The sequence below is a fragment of the Spea bombifrons genome, chromosome 8 (genome assembly GCF_027358695.1).
Source record: "Spea bombifrons isolate aSpeBom1 chromosome 8, aSpeBom1.2.pri, whole genome shotgun sequence".
Taxonomy (NCBI): domain Eukaryota; kingdom Metazoa; phylum Chordata; class Amphibia; order Anura; family Pelobatidae; genus Spea; species Spea bombifrons.
The window spans coordinates 14,245,511-14,270,690 of NC_071094.1; the positions used below are offsets into that span (position 1 = coordinate 14,245,511).

The 25,180-nt window shown below is 44.4% G+C and overlaps 1 protein-coding gene across 1 annotated transcript in view; it reads left to right on the top strand.

Annotated features, from left to right (window-relative positions):
• F8 (coagulation factor VIII) overlaps nt 1-25,180 on the top strand; it is a 694,472-nt gene that overhangs the window by 390,550 nt on the left and 278,742 nt on the right. Inside the window, exon 16 of the mRNA XM_053474021.1 lies at nt 16,697-16,888. Within this exon, the coding sequence (XP_053329996.1) occupies nt 16,697-16,888 (192 nt within the window). The remainder of the gene's footprint in view (nt 1-16,696; nt 16,889-25,180) is intronic.

Sequence of the window (25,180 nt, forward strand, 5' to 3'; positions counted from 1 at the left end):
ATTGTGTGTGTGTTGCGATGAAGTCTGGGAGGGCCATATGTTATAGAGATTCCGGTAATACCTATGGAAGACCCGAGCAATGTCAGGTGTAGAATGCTGAAGAGAACCATCGTGGGCCCTAATCTTCGCTATGTATGAGGATTGCCGTTGCGCCTTAAGAGCCTTGGCCAGCAGCTTACCACTTTTGTTGCCATGTAAATAATAAGTATGTTTAGTAAGCAGCATGCTGCGCTTAGCACGTTCAGAGAGCAGAATGTTTAGGTCAGTGCGAGCGGCCGTCAACAATTTGTAGTGATCAATAGAATGAGAATGTTTGTGGTCGCGTTCTAATGTAGCTACCCGTTCTGCCAAAACTTTAAGTTGCTTGGACCTACGTTTCATGAGTTGCGAGGCAATTTGAATGAAGCGTCCGCGCACAACGGCCTTATGGGCTTCCCAACAGGTCATGGGATTAACGTCATCAGTTTCGTTAGCAGGGAAGTAATGGCCCAGTTCCTCAGATATATGAGAAACGACAGTAACATCATTTAATAAGTTGTCGTCAAGTCTCCAGTGCCTCTGAGGCCTAGGCATTGCTGATCAATTTACAGTGATGGAGACAGGAGCGTGATCTGACCATGTGATATTGCCAATCTCAGCTGAAGTCAACATAGGTAAAGCATAATGTGAGAGAAAAAGCATATCTATGCGTGAATAGGTATGTTGGGGAACTGAAAAAAAGGTGTAGTCAATGCCCGTCGGGTGTAATACACGCCAACAATCAGTTAACTGAGCCTTATGTAAGAGTTCCATTGCTCGGGTAGTAAGGTAGCATGTTCCGTTTCAAGAGATCGGCCTTAATTGAGGAGAGAAGAGGAGGGAAGTTAAGATCAAAGAGGGATTGTGTAGTAGCAGATAGTTTGACACCCAAATATTTCACCGAAGCTTGTGCCCAAGTAAATGGATAGAGGGACTGAATTCGGGACACTTCGCCCTTCGATACCGACAAATTCTGTCTTCTCCAGGTTAACCTTAAAACCAGAGAGACCTCCAAAAGTTTGGAGTTCCTGCACAAGATGAGGTAAAGAGTGAGACGGTCTAGATATCGAGAACAAAAGATCGTCGGCAAAAGCCGACGTTTTATATTCGGAGTGTCGCAGTTGGAATCCCACAATAGAAGCATTGGTACGGATAGCGTGAAGCAAAGGTTCAAGTGTCAAGACAAAAAGCAAGGGGGAAAGTGGACACCCTTGCCGTGTGCCGTTCTGTATGGGGAAGGACTGAGAGCGGTCACCATTAATCACTATCCTAGCGGTGGGGGTCGCGTACAACGTCCGTATCAACGTCTGCCAACAAGACCGAAAGCCCATGGCCTCCATAACACTGAAAAGGAAGGACCAGCTCACCCTGTCGAACGCCTTCTCAGCGTCAACCACCATCAACAGAGACGGATCCTTTAAAGAGCGGGAGGCATGGATAAGGTTAATGATTTTGGTGGTATTATCTTTGGCTTCCCTACCAGGGACAAAGCCTGATTGGTCAGGGTGAACCAGTCCCCCCAGAAAAGGCAGAAGGCGCAAGGCCAGGATCTTGGCAAATATTTTGAGATCTACATTAATCAGTGACATGGGCCGATAATTTTCGCATAGTAGAGGGTCCCTGCCAGGTTTGGGAATTACCGTGATTGCAGCTTCAGTGAGAGACTGTGGTGTAGTGCCGTGGAGGCGAATGGAGTTATAAGCCAACAGAAAGTGAGGGGCTAAATCATGAGCAAATTGTCTATAATATTTAGCCGTAAAGCTGTCGGGTCCCGGGCTTTTCCCCAGAGGGGTAGCTTTGAGCGCAGCATGAAATTCGGCGAGGGAGATCAAGATGTTGGCTCACATTGGGCGGGATGGTAGTGCGCAGATGTTTCTCTAAATATAATTTAATATTGTGTGTGTGTTGCGATGAAGTCTGGGAGGGCCATATGTTATAGAGATTCCGGTAATACCTATGGAAGACCCGAGCAATGTCAGGTGTAGAATGCTGAAGAGAACCATCGTGGGCCCTAATCTTCGCTATGTATGAGGATTGCCGTTGCGCCTTAAGAGCCTTGGCCAGCAGCTTACCACTTTTGTTGCCATGTAAATAATAAGTATGTTTAGTAAGCAGCATGCTGCGCTTAGCACGTTCAGAGAGCAGAATGTTTAGGTCAGTGCGAGCGGCCGTCAACAATTTGTAGTGATCAATAGAATGAGAATGTTTGTGGTCGCGTTCTAATGTAGCTACCCGTTCTGCCAAAACTTTAAGTTGCTTGGACCTACGTTTCATGAGTTGCGAGGCAATTTGAATGAAGCGTCCGCGCACAACGGCCTTATGGGCTTCCCAACAGGTCATGGGATTAACGTCATCAGTTTCGTTAGCAGGGAAGTAATGGCCCAGTTCCTCAGATATATGAGAAACGACAGTAACATCATTTAATAAGTTGTCGTCAAGTCTCCAGTGCCTCTGAGGCCTAGGCATTGCTGATCAATTTACAGTGATGGAGACAGGAGCGTGATCTGACCATGTGATATTGCCAATCTCAGCTGAAGTCAACATAGGTAAAGCATAATGTGAGAGAAAAAGCATATCTATGCGTGAATAGGTATGTTGGGGAACTGAAAAAAAGGTGTAGTCAATGCCCGTCGGGTGTAATACACGCCAACAATCAGTTAACTGAGCCTTATGTAAGAGTTCCATTGCTCGGGTAGTAAGGGAAGATGGTTGGCCTGGCGCGGCCCTAACGGAAGCATAATGTGTGTCCAAGGTAAAGTTGCAATCACCGCCAAATATTATGTGGCCTTCTGCAAAAGTATCACAAAGCCTAAGTATTTTAGTCAGTGCATGACATTGTGAGCGATTGGGTAAGTATACATTAATAAATGTGAATAAAGTGTCCCCGATCTTCCCTTTCAAAAAGACATAGCGACCACCCTCATCAGATTTATGAGCAAGATACATAAATGGGAGAGCCGCACGTAATAAAATGGCCACCCCTCGGGACTTACTCATGGCAAAGTTAGCAAAGTAACCTACTGGGTAGTGTTGATTGCGAAGTGAAGGGGCACTCCCTTCCTTGAAGTGGGTTTCTTGAAAAAATATAATGTCCGCTTTGTGATGGTGTGCTTCCTTTCAGGGATGTTAAGTCCCCTCACATTAAGAGACATTAATTTAAAGTCAGCCATTTATGGAAAAAAGTTATACAGTGGCAGTAAGCAAGACCGCCCAATGAGAGCCATACCACGAGTGTCACAGGAAATAAACTCAGGAACCGAAACCAAAAACATATAAAAAAAAACAAACAATATATAAAGAAATCGCAGCGGCGGCTGCAGGAATCAACGTACAATCCCGAGCAGCAGCAGGTAGTGGAGAGGATACACTGCTGAGGGGGTAACCAACAGAGAAATCAGTAAACATCTCTGCCTCATACAACCACATTTACAGTAAGGAACCAGAGAGTGATAAGAGCCGAAGTATACAACCCCGTAGCGCTCAAGGCCATAGGAGTCAATCTACCGCCGAAAGTAGTACGTAAAAATAACAATAAATGTGAAGTAGATGAGCTCCTCTCCGTAAGCAGAGTAACAAGAGAGAGAAAGCAATCATTATGAACATAAAGAAACGTGCTGATTTCACGATAATAAACAAAAAGTCCGCATAATAAAAACAGAAAAAGTACAAAAAGTCATGTTATAGTATACTTGCACCCAGATGGTGGAGCCGGCACACAGTCGGTGCAAGGCAGAATCCAGTCCTCACAGGTGCGGAGACTCGCTATTCTCAAGTGGTCTTGATCCGCGAGGAACGAGCTGGTGAAGCAGGTCGCACCAGGTGCTGAGGTGATTTTCTCTTGCGGTGCGTCGTCTGCCATCGGTGTCTCTGGGGCTGCGGCTGAAGCGAGGAACGAAGCGGGAGATCTGTCCAATCCTCGATAGGTATGTCAGGTAGGTTAAGTGCTTCAGTAAAAGCCGGGACATCTTGAGCCTTGGTAACAACATACGTGCTCCATCAAGCACCGTTAGCGAAAAAGGGAAACCCCAACGATATTGGGGCACCTCTGTTAAGGGTCTGAGGTGTCTACGCGTTTGAAGCGTGATCCAAGACAAATCCTGGTAGATACGTGCATCAAATCCCGTGCATCAAATGGATGTCAACATTGCGAGAGGCTCTAAGGATCGCTTCCTTATCCGTAAAATAATGCAGCCGACATATTACGTCCCTGGGTGGTGACTGATCACTAGGTCTGGGGTGCAAAGCCCTATGAATTCTGTCAAACAACAGCGGTGTGGAAAGTTCACGGCCCAGTATGGTATTAAAATAATCAGCAATGAGTGTAGATAGATCTTCAGTCTCCGCTTCCGGGTAGCCCCGTATGCGCAAGTTATTGCGCCTATTGCGGTTGTCGAGATCTTCTAAATGTATAGAGTGAGCATGTACCTGTTCAGTAAGACGATCCATACGATGAGACATGGCCTGCATCTGGACATACACCTGGTCTTTATCCGATTCCAAGTCCACTACACGTTCACCCAGCTGTGTGATGTCCGCTGTAAGTTCAGACAGTTTGGAGTGAAAGGTGTGTTCAAGCTTAGACATCATAGACTCCATGTCGGCTTTGGAAGGTAAGAGTTTCAGCATTGCACGGATGTCTTGCTCCAGAGGAGCTTGTGAACAGTCCGAAAGCGGGCTGCTCGCACGGGATGAAACTGAGCACGCTGCCGGCGCCATATTGGATCCTGAGTCCTCGGCCCGTACTGGAGTATTATCTCGAAAATAAGTCACCAAAGCGGCCGATTTAAGTCCCAGCGGCATCTTTGGGGTGCCCTTGCCATCTGTGTCCTTCTTTTTATTGCCCATGATCTCTCTCGGGGTTCAAATGCTGAAGTTTGCGGTATAGTGTGTGAGGAGCTCCATCAACACACAACCATCTGCCGCTCGTGCGTAGCCACGCCCCCTATCCTTTATTTATACAGCGCCAACAGTTTACGCAGCGCTTAATACAATACATAAATTCAAGGGATATGACAAGACAAGAATTGACAGACTAAGACAAACCGATACATTTGCAAGCTTACAATCTAGAGGGAAATGGGGTGACAGAATGGGATCTGCATAAACCATCTGTTATCACTGTTGTTCTATTTAAATGGTCAAAACTGACTTATGATTATTAACTTATGATGATGAAACTCTTGAAACTCTGAAACCAAGAAATTTCTCCAATATGGAGAAACCGAGAGATGTGATTATTTGCTGTAACAACTTTAAAATTAAAGATCTACTGATGAAGGCAGCCAGAGCCAAGCAATTTCCGGAGCCGTATAAAGAACAACTACTGTTTTCGGATTTATCATTAGCAACAAGAAATAGTAAACGTAAATTTTTAGATGTAACGCATATATTGAGGAAGATGGGAATCACCTACAGCTGGCTTTTTCCAACCAGACTATTCTTTTCATTTAGACATCAAGAATATACTTTCGAAGACCCAGATAAAGCAAAGGCCTTCCTACTACAGGCTGAAGAACATAATAAGACACTTGAATAAATTGGAAGCTGCATCTCGTTCTCCCTTGTTTATTTTTTTTTTTTTTATATTGATGATTTTTGATTTATTGAGCATGGACACCTTAAATACTTGCAATAATACTTAAATAATGCAATATATGCATTATAGATAATTTATTAATTAATAATATGTTACAAAGTGGATTTATAGATCATAGATCACTGAATTATACTGATGTTTGGGTGAAAATTGGAGTGCTGGATTAGTTCACGGGCAAGGGCATTACTTTTACTTTAGATTGTTGATTTAGGACTTTCTTCTTTTTCCTTTTTTTATTATTACTTCTGAGCTATTGACGATTTTTTATTTATTGTTCATGGAAATCTTAAATACCTAGCAATAAAGCAGGTGCAAAGAAATCACACTCCGACGAGGGAGATGGAGCGCGTCAGGACGTGAGGATGTGACGATGCACGCTCCAGGAGGCGGAGTTGAGGAGTCCCCACACGGCATGAGCCGCCTTGCAGAGATGGCGTCTCCGCAATAGAGACAAGCCGTTACCGTGCCGCAGACATTCTGCAGACAAGGTACGGCTACCCCGTAGACAACCCGAATCCGGTTTGCAACCACGCTGCAGCCCCGCCGCAGCTACGCCGCAGATCTACTGCAGCTACGCCGCAGATCCACCACAGGCAAGGCGCAGACACGCTGCAGATACTCTTACAGCTATGTGGCAATTAGATGGCAGCTATGCTATTGACAGGCTGTAGATACACTGCATATATTTTATATTAAGTTCTATCAAGTCATACTAACCTGTACAAAGCTGCACTAAGCGGCACTAAGCCGCACCAAGTTGCACTAAGCCGCATTAAGCCGCATCAAGCCGCACCAAGCCGTACCAAGCCGTACCAAGCCGTACCAAGCCGCACCAAGTCGCACCAAGCCGCACCAAGCCGCATCAAGCCGCACAAAGCCGTACCAAGCCGCACCATGCTGCACTAAGCCGCATTAAGCCGCACCAAGCCGTACCAAGCCGCATCAAGTTGCATCAAGCCGCACCAAGCCGCACCAAGCCGCACCAAGCCGCATCAAGCCGTATTAAGCTGCACCAAGTCACATTAATTCGTACCAAGCCGCACCATCCTCTTACCGTACGGACTGTTGGTATTTAGCATTATCGTACTATAGCAGTATTGTAACGCCGCAATGCCGTATTGACATTCTCAATTTCACTTTTTGAGAGCTGATTTTTGGTGGACTCTCGGATTTATATTAATTTTGTTTGATATTCCTTTCGATAAGAAAATCGGACAGGTGCCGACATAATAAGGGTTTTCGGATAAGCACTTTACTTCATGTCCATATATACATTTATTTACATATATATATTTACAGACATAGTTCTATATCTATAGAAGAGAAAAGGAAGGAAAAGGAAAAGAGAAGGAAGGGAAAAGCAAAAGAGGAAGGAGAGAAAGCAGAGAAAGAGAGGAGGAAGAAGAAAATAAAAAATAATAATAATAATAAAATATATATATATATATATATATATATATATTAGACTTGGGCACCAGGGGGCTCTTCATGCTCGTCTTCAGGGGGAAAAAAATCTTCGTATTCTGCGAATATTCGCCTGTTCCTGTCTTCTCTTCGGGCGAATATTCGTGGACATTCTTCATGTTCGTTTTTTCTTAGTTTTCCCGGTTAAGGGGTTAATACGGGATTAACGCAGCTCTGGCGCCTGGAGTTTAAATGTACGTACGAGCGACCCAATTGGTCGCCAGCAGGGGGCTCGTCTGCCATCAACCAATGGCAGACGAGCCCCCTGCTGGCGACCAATAGGGTCGCTCGTACAGACTGCTAAGCTCCTGGTGCCGTAACTTACCCAGCACATCCCACTGGTCTCCCTCCCTGTTCAATTAGTTAAATGTCCGTACGAGCCACTTTATTGGTCGCTCTTACGGACATTTAACTAATTGAACAGGGAGGGAGACCAGTGGGATGTGCTGGGTAAGTTGCAGCATTGGGGTTTTAAAACCTCAATGCTGCAACTTACCCGGCACATCCCACTGGTCTCTGTTAAGTTTTCTTTTGAGGGAACTAGGGAATTGTGTTATTAAAATATCAATCAGATGGAGTAATGCTTTATCTACAGCATACCATCTAAAAGACTTATAAATGTGTTATGTGCTTAAGATTACAACTGATCCAACAACAGATACATCCAAACACATATCAATGAAATCACAATATGTATTCGGATATATCTCCTGAAGGCTAATGTGTTTTCTAGCTACAATAACTACACTTATCCAGGTGAATGGGTATATGGATACACTTATGAAATATGCACCGATAAACCCACCCACTGGCTTATTAAGTTAAACAATCCCTGTTCTATCTCTTCTAACTTTTAAGGTTTGAACTGAAAACTTTCGCTTCTTCCAGAATGCAACAGAATATTTTGGAAACAACAACAGGATATCCAAGAATCCACAATGCGGCTATGATACAACAATACAAACTTTTACTAGAACGTTCCAAATATAAAACAATACAAATAACAGTACAATAACAATAATCCCCACATTAATTGACAGACTTACAACAAATACATATATATAAGTTCCTATTTACAATATTCAAACATGCATGTTCATAGTTACCTTCCCTGAGAGCTCCAGGTTAATGATGTTACTTTGTCTCTTTACTTTCTCTCCTCCTCCTCTCCTTCTTACTTCCACTACCTGTCCCTTGATACACTAGAGGATCCCAATTGAGTCTACTGGAAGATCCCTGATTGGACCCTGTGGTTGCCGTAGTTACCCTTTGAAGTGATTCCCTTTGGCCAACACCACACCCTGGGGTCTTTACAATCATGGGGCAGTAAAACCCAAAGATCTCCTGATCTGATTATTGACATGACACTCTATTTTATGCGAAAACCTGTCTTTCTTCCACACACCCTTCATCACGCATATCAGTGTTATCTAAACTAAGACAAAAGGTTTCCCAAATATTTATCATTCCCGGCCACCTCCCATGCATCTTGATTTAACTAGTATTAACAGAAACCATGATATATATATATATATATATACATATACATATACACACATACACATACATACCTACATATGCATATCTACACACATGTACATCCATACACCCGCATACACGTGTCCATATACATATTTATTCACACAACTGCTTATAGTGTAACAGTCTCCCTCCCTGTTCAATTAGTTAAATGTCCGTAAGAGCGGCTAAAACCCCAATGCTGCAACTTACCCTGCAGATGCCACTGGTCTCCCTCCCTGTTCAATTAGTTAAATGTCCAAGAGATGTCATTGTCTGGTTTTCCTCCATCCACTGGAAAGAGTCGATACTAAGATTCAGAAGAAACAAAACTACAACTGAACCAAGATTTGCTGAAATTCAAACATATCCAGATCTTTCCCCTTCAACTGTCACGGCTAGAGGACCAACAGTGCAGGAACTTGGTATCATCCACCGGTACGGGAGCAGAGCAGTAAACAGGTAGCAACAGGCAAAAGAGTAGTCGTTACACGGAGCCGAGGTCAGGAGTAGGCGAGGACAGGATAATCAAAAACAAGCCGGGTCAAACACAGGAGATAGACAGGAACGCCAAAAACAAGCCAAGGTCAGAAGCCAAAATCACGAAGTAAGGTATTTAATAAGTACAGCCAATATGCACAAGGCACTATCACAGGCAATGAGCTAGTGCAACAACCAGGTTTAAATAGACCTACTAATTGTATTTTCCGCCCCTAATGAAACGGAGGCTTGGAACGCATAAGTGTAGTGCCTATAAGAGGCCACACGCGCGCGTGTGTACTGAGCCAGAGTTCATGCAGTCTGCGTTCAGGAAATCTGCCAGCGGCTACAGGCGACGAGGGGCTTCAGTAGAAAAGCGGTTCGGAGAAACGGAAGGTAAGTGCCCTGTAGTTACACTACCTCCCCTTAAAAGGGAGCAGTGCCAGCGACCAGGAGCTGGTTTGGTAGGATGACGGTGATGAAAAGCACGAATCAGACGGGGCGCATGGACATCAGCAGCATCAATCCAGGATCGTTCTTCTGGTCCATATCCCAACCAGTGGACGAGATATTGTATTTTTTGAAGTATCTTAGCTTTAGTGATAGCCTCTGAAACTTCCTTCCAGTATTGTTGCAGAGACTTATGATGAGAGTCCGCGGCCGGAACATCAGTAGGGAGACTGTTGGGTGGCCATAAATTGGGTTCAAATTCCATAGCTGCGCAGAAAGGAGAGGTCTTAAGAACTTCATGATATGAGCAATTGTAGGATAGTTCAGCCAGATGGAGTAAAGATGCCCAATTGGACTGATCTTTAGTAACAAACATACTAGGTATTGTTTTAGCATTTGATAAGTCCGTTCGGCTTGACCATTGGTTTCAGGGTGATAGGCAGAGGACAATTGTAGACGAATGCCCAGATAAGCACACACAGCCTTCCAAAATCTGGATATAAATTGCGACCCTCTATCAGACGTGATGCTTTCAGGAATTCCATGAAGCCGAAAAATCTCTTTAAATATTATTGTTGCTAGTTCCGCAGCCGTGGGCAACTTGGCAAGCGCGATAAAATGGGCTTGTTTAGAGAACCGATCAAAAATTACTAGGATCGTGGTTCTTCCTTCGGAAGACGGTAAGTCTGTAACAAAGTCCATGGCTAGATGTGTCCAAGGCCGAGTGGGGGTTGGCAATGGTTGGAGAAGGCCAGCAGGCCTCTTTCTGGGGACCTTGAATCTTGCACAAACGTCGCAGGAATGGACAAAATCAGCAATGTCTGTGAGCATAGTGGGCCACCAAAAACGTGGTTGTAGGAGGAAACGCACATTACGGATTCCGCGATGTCCGGCGATGGGGGAATTGTGAGCCCACGACAGAACTTGATTGTGGTACTGGGGTGGTACGTACAGACGACCAGGAGGAACTGCCAGATCTTTGGGTCGGTAGCGCTGAAAACGGGCGATGCCTTGGAGAACGGTAGTTGAAATGTTGGCAACAATTCGATCGGACGGAATGATGGTCTCGTCTTTCACAACGGTATGAGGACCCTCAAATTGTCTAGATAACGCGTCAGCCTTAATATTCTTAGATCCCGGGCGGTAGGTAATTAAAAAGTTGAAGCGTGTAAAGAATAAGGCCCAACGTGCTTGGCGAGGGTTGAGTCTTTTGGCCTTTTCTAGATACAGTAAGTTTTTATGGTCAGTAATTATAGTGATTGGAGTCTCAGTCCCTTCCAGGAGGTGTCTCCATTCCTCTAAAGCCATCTTGATGGCCAGCAATTCCCTATTACCCACGTCATAATTAGTCTCTGCGGCTGAGAATTTTTTAGAAAAAAAGGAACAGGGATGGATTCTGTTTGTCTTTGAGACAAAATAGCTCCGGCGCCCGTCTCAGATGCATCCACTTCGAGAATGAAGGGCAAGGAAGGGTCTGGTCTGTGAAGAACTGGAGCAGATAAGAAGACCCTCTTAAGTTTTTCAAAAGCTGATACAGCCTCAGAAGGCCAATTGCCGGGAGTGGCTCCCTTACGGGTTAGAGCGGAGATGGGAGACACAATGCGAGAGAAATTGCGAATAAAACGGCGATAATAGTTGGCAAAACCTAAGAATCGTTGTATTCCTTTGAGGTCTGTGGGCCTTTTCCACTCCTTAATGGCTGTGACTTTCTCCAGATCCAGCTCCAATCCGGTGTCGGATATTATATATCCTAGAAACTTGATATGACTACGTTCAAACTCACATTTCTCAGCTTTGGCGTATAGGAAATTTTCTCTTAAACGTTGTAGTACTTGACGAACATGGCTCCTATGGTCTTCAAGGTTGGCTGAAAAAATCAGGATGTCGTCTAAATAAATCATGACATGATGTCGTTGACGAAAGATGTCGTTGACGAAATTTTGGAACACTGCGGGGGCATTACAAAGTCCAAATGGCATCACCAAGTACTCGTAATGTCCAAATCGGGTGTTAAAAGCGGTTTTCCATTCATCACCCTCCCGGATCCTGATTAAATTGTACGCACCACGAAGATCTAATTTCGTGAAGATCTTGGCGTCCTTTAGGAGATCATAAAATTCTGTGATGAGGGGTAGTGGGTATTTGTTCCTCACGGTTACTTTATTCAGCCCCCTGTAGTCTATACAGGGTCTGAGAGAGCCATCTTTCTTCTTAACGAAGAAGAACCCCGCACCCGCCGGGGAGGAGGAAGGGCGAATAAACCCCTTTTCCAGACAGTCTTTTATATATATCGACAAGGCCTGATTCTCAGGTCCAGAAAGTGGGTATGTCCGACCTGAAGGGGGAGATGTCCCAGGAAGGAGTTCAATGACACAATCATGAGTGCGATGAGGGGGCAAGGTATCGGCCCTCTGTTTCGAGAATACATCCAGATAAATAGAGTTTACTTTTAAGGGATGGAAACAGCAAGTTCGAAGACAGCAAGAGCCCCAAGCCGTAATTTGTCCCTCGCTCCAGTTGATCGTAGGATTATGTCTCCTCAGCCATGGCAATCCCAAGATAACCGGAAGGTGCGGACTGGAGAGAACATCAAAGCAAATTTGTTCACAATGAAGGAGACCCACAATCAGACGAAGACTTGGTGTTTCATGAGTTATAAGGCCAGGACCGAGAGGTGTCCCATCCACTGCTGCCACGGTACTGCTCTGGGATTTAGAAACCAGCGGAATACCCTGGAGTTGAGCCCAGGTCTGGTCAATGAAGTTCCCTGTGGCACCGGAGTCAATGAAAGCTTGTGTGGCCACTTGGTGACCTTTCCACTGTAGCGTGATGGGTACGAGAAATCGGGTATCAGAAGGAGCAGTTGAGGCTTTTACATTGCTCAGTGGAATGCCTCGGTCGTCCACTAAGCTTGGGCGTTTCCCGACTTCTTGGGACAATTAATTGCCATATGACCCTTCTGTCCACAATACAAACAGAGTCCCAAGACACGTCTCCGTTGTTTCTCAGCATCAGATAGCCGGAGAAGAGGACCAATCTCCATGGATTCAGGAGCCGGGGTAGAAGATTCCACCATGGTGGGTGCAGGATGAGGACGTGGAGTCGGGCGATAGGGGCGATATTTTCTTTCGCTCTCCTTCTCTAGACGTCTCTCCTGGCCCCGTGCGTCTAATTTGAGACACAAGGCGATAAAGTCCTCCAAATTCTCGGGTAGATCTCGATAGGTAAGGGCGTCTTTGATTGAGTCGTTTAACCTCCTGCGGAATGCTGCTTTCAAGGCTTGGGTGTTCCAATCAGTCTCATAGGCAAGAGTATGAAACTCTATAGCATACTGGGCCACAGACCTTTTGCCCTGCTGCAGTTCCATAATGTTTGCCTCGGCGGATTCAACCCTTCCAGGAGCATCAAATACAGCACGAAAAGCCGCGAGAAAGGCATCCGCGTCGTCCAATAGTGGAGACTGATGTTCCATAAGGGGAGAAGCCCAAGCAAGGGCCTCACCTCGGAGTAAGTTAATAATGAATGCCACACTATTGGCATGAGAGGAAAAAGTCTCTGGTTGGGTTCTGAAATGAAGTTGGCATTGATTCAAAAACCCCCGACATTCACGAGGATCCCCAGCATACTTCTCAGGAACAGGCATCTTAGGAGGTTTTCCGCCCCGAAGTCTGTCGGACTCTGAAGGAATCGAAGCTGCAGGGAGTCCCGCTGAGGCTGCAGAGGAGGGCAACGGACCGGAGGTGGTTAAAGATCGGAGTAACTCCGTAATAGTGTCCATCTTTTGTTCCAGCGATGGAAGGTGGGAAGCATGCAAAGCCAGCACCTGATCTTGGTGGTCTTGACAAGAGGACACACAAACCAAGTCTGCGGGGTCCATGGTCAGGCCTGTGATAATCTGTCACGGCTAGAGGACCAACATTGCAGGAACTTGGTATCATCCACCAGTACGGGAGCAGAGCAGTAAACAGGTAGCAACAGGAAAAAGAGTAGTCGTTACACGGAGCCGAAGTCAGGAGTATGCGAGGACAGGATAATCAAAAACAAGCCGGGTCAAACACAGGAGATTGACAGGAACGCCAAAAACAAGCCAAGGTCAGAAGCCAAAATCACGAAGTAAGGTATTTAATAAGTACAGCCAATATGCACAAGGCACTATCACAGGCAATGAGCTAGTGCAACAACCAGGTTTAAATAGACCTACTAATTGTATTTCCCGCCCCGCATGAAACGGAGGCTTGGAACGCATAAGTGTAGTGCCTATAAGAGGCCGCACGGTGGCGCGCGTGTGTACTGAGCCAGAGTTCATGCAGTCTGCATTCAGGAAATCTGCCAGCGGTTACAGGCAACGAGGGGCTTCAGTAGAAAAGCGGTTCGGAGAAACAGAAGGTAAGTGCCCCGTAGTTACATCAACAAGGACTTGGAAAAGATCCTTCCAATTAGATTTAAAAACCCTTCGAGATAAGAACATTAAATATATATGGACTTTTCCCAGAGCGCTAAGAGTCTTCTGGAATAATTCGACTGAGATATTTACAGACTCAACTCAATTGCGTGACTGGATTAAAAAGAGAAGCATATAATAATCCTTTTTTTTTTTTTTTTTTTTTTTTTTGTTAACATATGGAAGAATACTTCAATTCTTTACAATCCCTATGACTTAATTACTATATACTCTGGCTGGCAATTCCATTATCATAATTTTGAGAATGAGCAATATATATATATATATTTATTTATTTATTTATTTCATGGATAAATTATTTTGATTGGATAATGTTTTAAAATTCCATGAAAAGCAATGTAGATTATACTCTAGTACAAAAATTAGCGCCAAATTGAATGTCCGTTTAATTCTGGTCTATATCTATAGATTGTTTACGCAGTTTACAATTTTGCAACAAGTATACTTATAACAATCTTTTATAATATTTATGTTTATCATTACGCACTATAGTATTATTATATGGTTGTTATGATGATGGTTGAAGGAGTAATGCATTCTCCTTCAAATACTGAATTTATATATACTAGCAGATTAATTTAGTCATTAGATATATTGATAACTACTAAATCATCCCTTGAATAGATATTGTTTTTTTTTTTCTTTTATATACGTTAGCACTTAATACTTGATTTCTCTTATGATCACCGGTGGAATAGAATTCATACATAAGTTTCACGTCAGCAAATCAGTGTCTATATAAGTATATAAGACAGTGACATGGATACATTTTTTTTTTTTCAAATAATTTATTGAATTTTTAAATATATAAAACACATACCAATAACATACAAAGTAGAAAAATATATACAACAATTCTGGTCCATTATGAATCCGAAGATCAATTTTATGCTTATGACTTCACTATCATATATCGTAAATTACAATACCTACTTATGAAATAAGCAAATAATTGAACATTAAGATTTAATAGACAGGCCCACTTTCAAATGGATCCAGACTAATTTCCTTAAGATTTCCTTAAGATTTAATAAACAGGGCCACTTTCAAATGGATCCAGACTAATTTCCTTATACACTACATTCATACAGGACGCATACATTCAAAGGTGAAGGCTGAAGGAAGGAGTAAGAAGTTAATTATCTATGACTAAGATCTAATCCAAAGACACTATGCCCATTGGGGTCTTACATTACGTGGGTAAAGGGTACAGCCTAGTATAAAAAAGCTCAAGGAAGTTAAATTTATATCAGAATGGAAGGATATCTAAATGATGGAGTCAAAGTTATTTAGCTAAGTGGTTAAACTACATTGGATGGATAACAATGCAGGATGGTATAAGAAGACTCAAAAAGATTAAGATTAGTACCAACTAATAAAGATATCTAAGTAGTGGAATCAAAATAGTTTGAATGCGTATCCATATTATATTTAAACCACAGAGACCAAATATCATTATATTTGGAAAGATTTTGATTCATTTTGATCAGTTATCTCTTTCCAGGTAGGAGCTTCATCTTTCCTCCAGCTTCATGTAACATTCTCATGTCTGGAAACCTCAGACCCAGATATCTATAGCTTCTTTTAATTGTTTTCTGACTTATTCTCGATTTACTGGATTTCCAAACAAAGGAGAGAAACATTCTTGAAAATGTATCCAAAATATAACCCGAAACTCGAAGAGGTATTGTCCTAAAAAGATATAAAATTTTAGGAATTAAATAAGATTTTACCATATTAATTCTACCAAGCCAAGATAACCCCAAAATGATTTTCTGATATATTACATCCTCTCCCCTCTACTAATGCACCATAAACGAGTACCGGACAGAGATTTAATGATGCCGGTTACTCAAATAATGATGACAGCTGGAACGCATGCAAAGATGAGGGGAAGCAGAGTAAACGCCCACGGGGAGGTCCTGCTGAAACATCATTGAACACTATGGCGTCCCGGTCGCATGGAGACGACGCAGGTTGTCTGGAGACACCGAAAACAAAGTGAAGACGCACAGAAGACGAACCCGGAAGTTACGACGGAACGACGAGACATAGGACTTATAAAAAGACGGAAGACCGCTACGGACATTACAAAACCTACTACGGACTGAATCTTGAAAGTAATTTTCTCCTGAGGAAGCCATAGAAGGCGAAACGCGTTGAGAGAAGTAGAGAGGAGGAGCAGCTTTTCCCTTTACCACCAGACTTTCTATTTGTGAAGAACTTGAGCATTTCTGCATTCCTGTAAGTGCATTCTGACTTTTATCAAATATTTTGAGAAGATACTGCACTATTGGGTTGTTTTCTATCTTACTTATTTTAGACTAATGGAAGAAATAAAGAAACAATTTTTATTCTGAAGAGCCTCTGATACCATCTGTGTTTGTGAGTGCACTCTTATCACATATCTCACTACAATATTTCTTACGTTATTACACTATATTTTTTCTCCACATATACATGCGCGCCTACGTCTGTCATATTTGTTGCTGAACACTGAGAGGAGTGTTATTGGGCTGCTGCAGTATTGTGGGAAGTATTTTTCCTCATATAATTTTAAATTCGTACTGGTGTTTATTTCTTTACCTTGGGTTTAGCGTGTATCTAAATCAATCTTATAAAGGTAGAGTAGCGTATATAAAAGGATGTGGTAGACGAGTATTGGACTATATGACATCTAAATTTAAATAATATTACTTCCCTTACAGATACACTTCAAGAACATGGCTTCCCGTCCATATTCTTTTTATACCAACATTATGACTGAGAATGGGAAACTAGATGAAGGTGTTCTCCCACAGCAAACTCATACTTATACATGGAAGATAAGTCCTCAGATGGGTCCCATGGCATCTGAAGATCATTGTAAAGCATGGATTTACACCTCCAATGTGCACCCAGTAAGTTTATGTTTATATAGTATGCATAGATATTTTATGCAATGGTGAAAAAAGCATGAGGTATGCATGGGACTGTATTTATATAGGCCACATGGTATAGCAAACTTAAATTAACAAAGACAAGTCAATTAGTAAGTTGAATTTCACCAGCGGAATCTTTAAGTATCTACAGTGGAAAAGTTGTGAGGATGTCCTTTTCAGTGACATGGGGTAGCATGCCCTGTCTTTCACAAGTCCATGTTGACTTCTACTAATTGGATTCTGTATCAAGATATGTTCTTGAATGTATATCTTTAGCAACCCTTCAAATAATTTCCCCACTACCGATGTTAAGCTTACTGGCCGGTAATTGCCAGGTTGAGATTTTTTAAATATGGGCACAATATCTGCCTTGCACCACTCTAATGGAACTATGCCTGAACTGAAAGAATCTCTAAAGATCAGTAATAATGGTTGGGCCTGAATTAGGCTTAGCTCGTTTAGTATCCTTGGGTGTATACCATCCGGTCCAGGGGCCTTGTCTACCTTGATAGTATTTAATTACCGTATTTGCTCGATTATAAGACAAGGTTTTTTTCAGAATGAAATGCTCTGAAAAATACCCCTCGTCTTATAATCGGGGTCGTCTTCTAATCAGACCTCAAATAGGTCTGACTATGAGACGACTAAGATCCAGATCCCCCGCAGCTGCAGGGGACCTAGTCCTCCTGTCTCTAACCCCCTCCGCCCCACTTACCGGTACTTCTGAGTCCCCGGTGTGTAGCTGGGGCAGCATGTAGATGTCTACCCGATTCGCATAGACAACTTCCGCTGCAGCAGGAAGGAGGTGTGGCTAGTAGCGGGGGTTGTCTGCGTCCATCGCGCAGACCTTCCCCGGCTGTCAGAGATCAGAGTTCCCCGCACTGGTGCCGGTGCCGCACCAGTGCCGGGAACTCTGATCTCTGACAGTCGGGGAAGGTCTGCGCGATGGACGCAGACAACTCCCGCTGCTAGCCACGCCTCCTTCCGGCTGCAGCGTAAGTGCGTGGGATCTACACGCTGCCCCGGCTACATGACAGGGAAGTCAGAAGCACCGGTAAGTTTGGGGGGGGGTTAAATGGGGGACATAAGGCATTTCTGGAGGCAGAGTGCTCTGTGAAATGCCTTTTAACCCCCTTAATGCCACTCTGCCTCCAGAAATGCCTTTTTAACCCTCTATATGCCACTCTGCCTCCTGAATGCCTTAAACCTCCCTATATGCCACTCTTCCCCATAATATACCTTTTAACCCTCTAAATGCCAGAGTGGCATATAGGGGTATAAGGCATTTCTGGAGGCAGAGTGGCACATAGGGGGTCAAAAGGCATATCATGGGGCACAGTGGCATATAGGGTTAAAAGGCATATCATGGGGCACAGTGGCATTTAGAGGGTTAAAAGGCATATCATGGGGCACAGTGGCATATAAGGGGTATAAGGCATTTCTGGGGCAGATGTGTATAACTGGGGGGCAGCTGGAAAATAGAAGGAAATAAAACCAAAATATTTTTCTCAATCATAGCTTTTATTAAAAAAAAAAATAGTTTAGATGAATAAACATTTACTGGTAAAACTTTTTTCCTATAGGGTCATCTTATATTCAGGCTTTTTCTTTTTTTCCTAAATTAATATTCAGATTATAATCAAGCAAATACGGTACTTGAGCACTCTTGCATCAGCCAATCCCATTTTTGGCGGTAATGGTTCATTAAAATAAGCCAGCAGGTTCTCCATCATGGTTTTTCCTTGGTATAAACAGAAGAAAAAAAAGTATTGAAAATGTCAGCTTTCTCTCTGTCCTCACTAAGCAAGTTTCCGGTTTCAGATAATAAAGGACCAACATACCTTTTTTCCATTTACATACTTAAAACATTTCTTGGGAATGGTTTTACTATCCTTAGCAATCAGTTTCTCATTTTCCAATGTAGCCATTTTAATTGTCTTTTTGCAGGCTTTGTTGGCATCTTTGTATGCCATAAATGATATTACTGATCCCTGGCTTTTATAATGCTTAAATGCCATTTGTTTATTTCTTATTTCCTGTTTTACTTTACTGGTAAGCCACATCAGTTTTGATTTGCTTCTTTTGTATTTGTTTCTCATAGGTATATATTGGGATGTGTAATTTTGCAATGTGTGCTTAAAGGTATTCCATTTGTCCTCTGTGTTTAGTCCAGAGAACTATCCATCCCTATACATTCCATAGTTGACCTGAGCCCTGTCAGGCCCCATCGGCTCTTGCACAGTAACTCTGAAATTCCATCATTGGACGCTGTGGGTAATTACAGTTGTCTGCAGGGCTGGCCCAAGACATAATGCCTCCTGGGGCCAAGTTTAAAATGCTGTCTCCCCCATTATCTATCCTTCCTCTGCTCCCCCCCCTTTATCTACCCTTACTCTCCCTCCCTCCCTATTATCTACCCTTGGTCATTAAGCAGGTTCAGAAACTTGCTGCCCTTAGTGGAACTAGCTCCACTATTCCAATCTACAGTGGATATAAAACGTCTACACACCCCTGTTAAAATGACGTGGGCAAATATTACCACGTCAGGATGTGCCATGCTAATAGACTCCTACCCATAAAGACCGATTGCTGTAATAATATCAAAAGGTGCTTCGACAAAGTATTAGTTTAAGGGTGTGCACACTTATGCAACCAGGTCATTGAGAGGGTTTCTCCCCCTCAAAGATTTCAGTTTGTTTTGCAATTGAATTGTTCACATTATAGGTCACATTAAAGGTGGAAAAAGTTCTGACATGATTTATCTTTGTCTCATTCGTTAACATCACAAGAACCTGGCATTTTAACAGGGGTGTGTAGACTTTTTATATCCACTGTATATCTGGGTAATTAAAATCTCCCATGATTAAAACGTCATTCATATTTACAGCCTTTTCAAGTTGAAATAGCAGCTGATTCTCCCCTTACTAATGTTTGGTGGCTTGTAGCATACTGCTGTCTTCATGCACAGCTTCCTTAACCCCTTCAATCCCCTATGGATGTACTGGGATGTCCAAAAAATGCCTATTAAGGAACCCCTATGGACGTACCGGTACGTCCAGCACGTCCTGCAGCGTCAGGGACACATCCCTGCCGCTGCACGGGATAACAGGCTGTCGTTTGACAGCCTGGACTCCCCACTGACAGCAGAAGCAGGGGATATCCTGTCCACCAATGAGGCACAGACGCTGCGATCTCTATGCACGTTTGTGAGGACCTGCATAGAGATCATTGGTGCAGGGGGATCGCAGGGAGGGGAGTGAGAAACCATGTCTCACTCCTTCTCCCATCCTGAAACAGTGAAGAAAAAAAAAAAACAGTTAATTCATTTAAAAAATAATAATTAAAAAATCATTAAATAATAATATAAATAATAAAAAAATAATAATAATGTGAGCTGTGATGTCATTGTGACATCACTGGCATGTTCAGGAGGTCCCTAAGAGGACCTCTAACCATTTTTGCGTAAAAAAAATATATATAAAAAAAATACAAAAATAAAATAAAAAAAATAAAATAAAAAAAATATAAAAAAAAGATAATAAATTTTTTTTCAAAAAACTTTACTTCCCATTGCCCTAGCATAACATCTAGCCAGTATAACCCTCCTTCCCCCGTTCACAACCCCCAAACCCGTTAAGCCATAGGCATAAAAATGTACACCTTATAGTATGCTCCCTGGTGCTGGGAAAGTATCTACCTATATAAATTAGGTATTTCTGAAATCAGGACACCTTAACTGATAAACTTGGAGGGGATTTTCCATCACTTTACCTAATTTTGTGAGGATTCAGAGGGAAAATTAAAAAAAAAATAGTTGTTTTTTTTTCAAATTTTTGCTAGTTTTTACTACATTTCTTATTCTTTTTTTTTTTTTTTTTAAACATGTTTATTGAAGTCGACAGCAATACAGCGAATGGCGTAAAAGAGAAACAAACAGCCAGTCATGAAATAGCCATCAAGGTCCATACGAGAATACAAAAGACAGCAAAAAGGGTAAAGGCCCTCCTGATACAGCATTAAGAGATGGTACATACAAATACGACTGGCACGGCAAACATGTATACAGCACCAAAACATAAAGAAAACGGAATAAGCAATAGTCAACAGTATTTTCTGGTTTTTTGGTTGTTGGTGATCCGGTGAGCGCTCGTGCAGAGCGTCAGAGCCGTCAAGCGGCGCCGAAGGCACCGAAAGACAGCAAATGCGATGGCATATGCACTGTATAATCAGCAAATAGCAGCCACAGGGAGGGGGAGGGGAAGGAGGGCAAAAGACCGGGAGGGAGCAGGGAAGAAGAGAAGAGGAAAAAGAGAAAGAAGAAGAAAAAAAAAAAAAAAGAAGAAGAAGAGAAAAAAAAAAAAAAAAAGTTCCCAACAGGACAGACCGCACACCAGCGGCGAGTCAAAGAGACACCAGCGACAAAACAGAGCTCCCCTGGGAGAAGGCAGCAATCCAGGGGTCCCAGATATCGGAGAAGCTCTGCATCTCGTCATGAAGTTTAGCCGTAATCCTTTCCATAGAGATGATATGCCAAATATTGGAATGAATTTCAGCATCTGTTGGAGGGACTCCCTTCCACCTCCTGGCCACGGCTTGTTTAATAGCGGCACAGATCCGATGAACCAGTTTACGCCCAGGTACAGACAGCTGCAGTGTCGACACATCCATGTTCAGCAGAGCCATCTAGGGGGAGGCAGTCACTGGAGTGCCCAATGCCGTCGAGATATCCCGGAAAAACCTAGACCAGATAGGCAGGACAAGCGGACAGGACCACCAGGCGTGAAGATAAGTGCCCACCTCGCCACAGTGGCGAAAACAGTTGGCGTCAGATGCAGGGCAGAGCTTGGAAAGTCGCACCGGTGAGAGATACCAGTGAGCAATAACCTTATATGACCGCTCTCGGATAACTGTGTTAACAGTAATGCGATGTGTGTTAGTCGCCGCTCTACACCAATCATCGTCCTCAAAGGTTTGTTGCAGGGCCTCATCCCAGCGTGCCCGATACGACGGGGGATGGACGTATGTCTTGGTCAGGAGGTAGGAGTAATGAAAGGAGATAGAGCCCCGTAGTCTGCGGCGGGTGAGAAATCTTTGTTCAAAGGGGGTCAGCTCGGAGACCCCGGCGTCACGCAGGAGAGTGAGCACAAAATGTCTGATTTGTAGGTATCGAAACCTCTCGGATTGGGGGATGCGGTTGTGGTCGAGCAGCTCCTCAAACGAAAGCATTCGCCCCCGTCGCACCAAGGCCCCCAACCTACACAGGCCTGCCTCAATCCACCACCGAAATCGTCGCGTATCCACACCCTCCGGGAAGAGGGGGTTAAAGAACAGAGGGGTCAGTTGGGACACACGGCCCCGTAGCTGATATTTAAATCTAGCCTTCTTCCAGAGAGAGTAGGACGTCTGCATAGTAGAAAGAAGCGGAGAGCCCGGCAACCGATCATGGCCAAGCCATAGGCATAACTGGAGCTGACGGTCAGGTAGGCAGGCGCGTTCGATGTCAATCCAGCCGGAAAAGACCAGGATTCCAGCTGCGAGAGTCTGGCGGACGGATAATAAAGGTGAAGGCATGGAACCCCCAAACCGTCCCGCTCCTTAGGTAGGTACATCGTGTGCCGGTTGATCCTAGCCCGCCTGCCATTCCAAATGTACTGGAAGATGCACGATTGGAACGAGTCAATGTCGCTGGTGTTGACAGCAATCGGCAGGGCGCGAAATAAATACAATAGACGTGGCAGCGCATTCATTTTGACCGCATAGATCCGGCCCAGCCAGGAAATGTGGTACTGCGACCACTGCCGAAGGTCCTGGCGTAGCAACAACAGGAGCGGAGGGTAGTTCGTCTGGGGGCTGTTGGTAAGGTGAATGCCCAAATATTTAAGCGACGACGGTTGCCATTGGAACGGGAAGGTCGCGGCAATAGTCCGTTGCATCTCAGCAGCTAAATTGATGTTTAAGGCCTCACATTTTGCAGCGTTGATCTTGTAACCCGAAATCTGAGAGAACTCGGTCAAGACCGAGTACAGGTTCGGCAGAGAGACAAGTGGACGAGATAGGGTCAGGAGGATATCGTCCGCGAAGAGTCCCAGTTTATATTGCTGACCATGAACCTCAACACCTGTGATATCGGGGTGTTGGCGGATAGCCAACGCCAAAGGCTCCAAGCAGAGGGCGAACAAGAGGGGAGAAAGTGGGCACCCCTGTCTCGTGCCATTGAGTATGTCAAAAGTTCGAGATTCACAGCCCATCAGCGCAACCGAGGCCGTCGGACCAGCATAGAGAGCACGGATACCTTGCAAAATATTACCGCGGAAGCCGAACCAGCTCAGGGTCTCCCACATGTAAGCCCAGTCTATTCTGTCGAACGCCTTTTCAGCGTCGAGAGCCAACAGCATGGCCGGTTGGTGGGTGAGCGTTGCCATTTCAATCAGGTCGACCGTGCGCCGGATATTATCAGGTGCTTCTCGGTGTGGAATAAAGCCGACTTGGTCAGGGTGAACGATGGAGGCGATGACTTTGCCCAGGCGAGTGGCCAGAACCTTAGCGTAGAGCTTTATATCCGCGTTAATGAGCGAGATGGGCCTGTAACTACCGCAGCTAGAGGGGTCTTTTCCATCTTTGTGGATAACAATAATTTTAGCTTGCAACAGTTCAGGCTTGGGAACAGAGCCCCCCAGGAAGGAATTGAAGAGTCGTAGCAGCTGCGGCAGAAGTTGATCTTTAAACTTCTTATAGTAGGAGCCTGGGAGTCCATCCGGTTCTGGCGCCTTGGCCGGCTTGACACTGGAGATGGCAGCGAGTAGCTCATCCTCCGAGATCTCTTGATTCAAAAAGTCAACTTGCTGGTCAGAGAGTTTCGTGGCGGGCAGCGAGTCAAGGAATTGGCGAATGTAAGCGCTCCGGAGCGGTTTCTGGGGGCCTTGTTGCCGTCATACAGAGTTCCGTAAAATAGAGCAAATTGTTGAGCAATGTCTTTAGGTGACACCCAAGGAGTGTTGCTAGAGTCAATGATCTTATGGATATTCTGCGACTTCCTTTGGGCACGTAACCGGCGCGCCAACATGGCATCGGGCTTATTAGCGGACTCGAAGAATTTTTGCTTGGTATGGTTCAAGGAGTGTAGAACGTCATTGCTAAAAAGGACATTTAGCTCGCCACGCAGTTGGACATTTTCCCGGAGAACACTGGGGTCTAGTGTCCGCTTGTGGACCTGTTCTAGTAAGGAGAGTTTAGCGGTGAGGGAGTCTATGGCTTGGCGTCGCAACTTCTTCTTTCTAGCCGCAATTCGGAGGAACGAGCCACGAACAAAGGCCTTATGGGTAACCCAAAGGAGCTGCGGGTCGGTGCCCGGAATGTCATTGAAGCGGTGAAACTCTGTGATGTCGGAGACTACCTCGGCCAGCACCCCCGGGTCCGTAAGCAGGAATTCGTCGAGACGCCAGGTGCGCGTGCCCGGCGTCCAGTCTCTAGGGCAGAAGGAACACTCCACCGCGCCGTGATCGGACCAGGAGATAGGGTGAATCCGCGAAGCATGTGCCGCCGGGGCCAGGGTCTGACCAAGGAAAATGTAATCTATCCTCGAGTAGGAGTTGTGAGGGTGAGAGAAGAAGGTGAAGTCCAGAGCCTTGGGGTGATGAAGCCGCCAAATATCTACAATCGCCGCTGTTTTAGCAAAGTCTCTGAGTTGTTTAGAGGCCGGAGAAGAGCCCTGCCGCATAGTCGGACCTTTCCGGTCAACGAAGGCATCCCAATATGTGTTAAAATCGCCCCCTACTATAATCATGTGGTTACGAAACGGGAGGAGTAGATTCGAGAGCTGATGAAAAAAGGAGGCTGACTGAGTCGACGGGGCGTAAACAGGTGACCGCAGGTGTAGTATGTAAAAGTCCCGACAAAAGGAGGTAACGACCCCACTTGTCACGCAAAACGTCCTCACACTGGAAACCCATCGAGGTTCTCAGGAATGTACTAACGCCGTTTTTACGTTTAGTAGGATGTGTAGCATGGTAGTGGACTCCAAAGGATCTGTTCCAGTATGAGGGCAAGGAGGCCTTACGAAGATGCGTCTCCTGTAGCAGGACAACATCGGCATGCAGCTTCTGATAGTATCGCATAGCTTGTCGCCACTTCTGGGGGGAGTTGAGGCCCCGTACATTGTGGGTAATTATCTTAAGTTGATCCGGAAATTATCTTAAGTTGATCCCAGTCGGGACCGGAAATAGAAAGGAGAGCGAAGGCGACGAGTGTCCAAGGGAACAAAAAAAAAAAAAA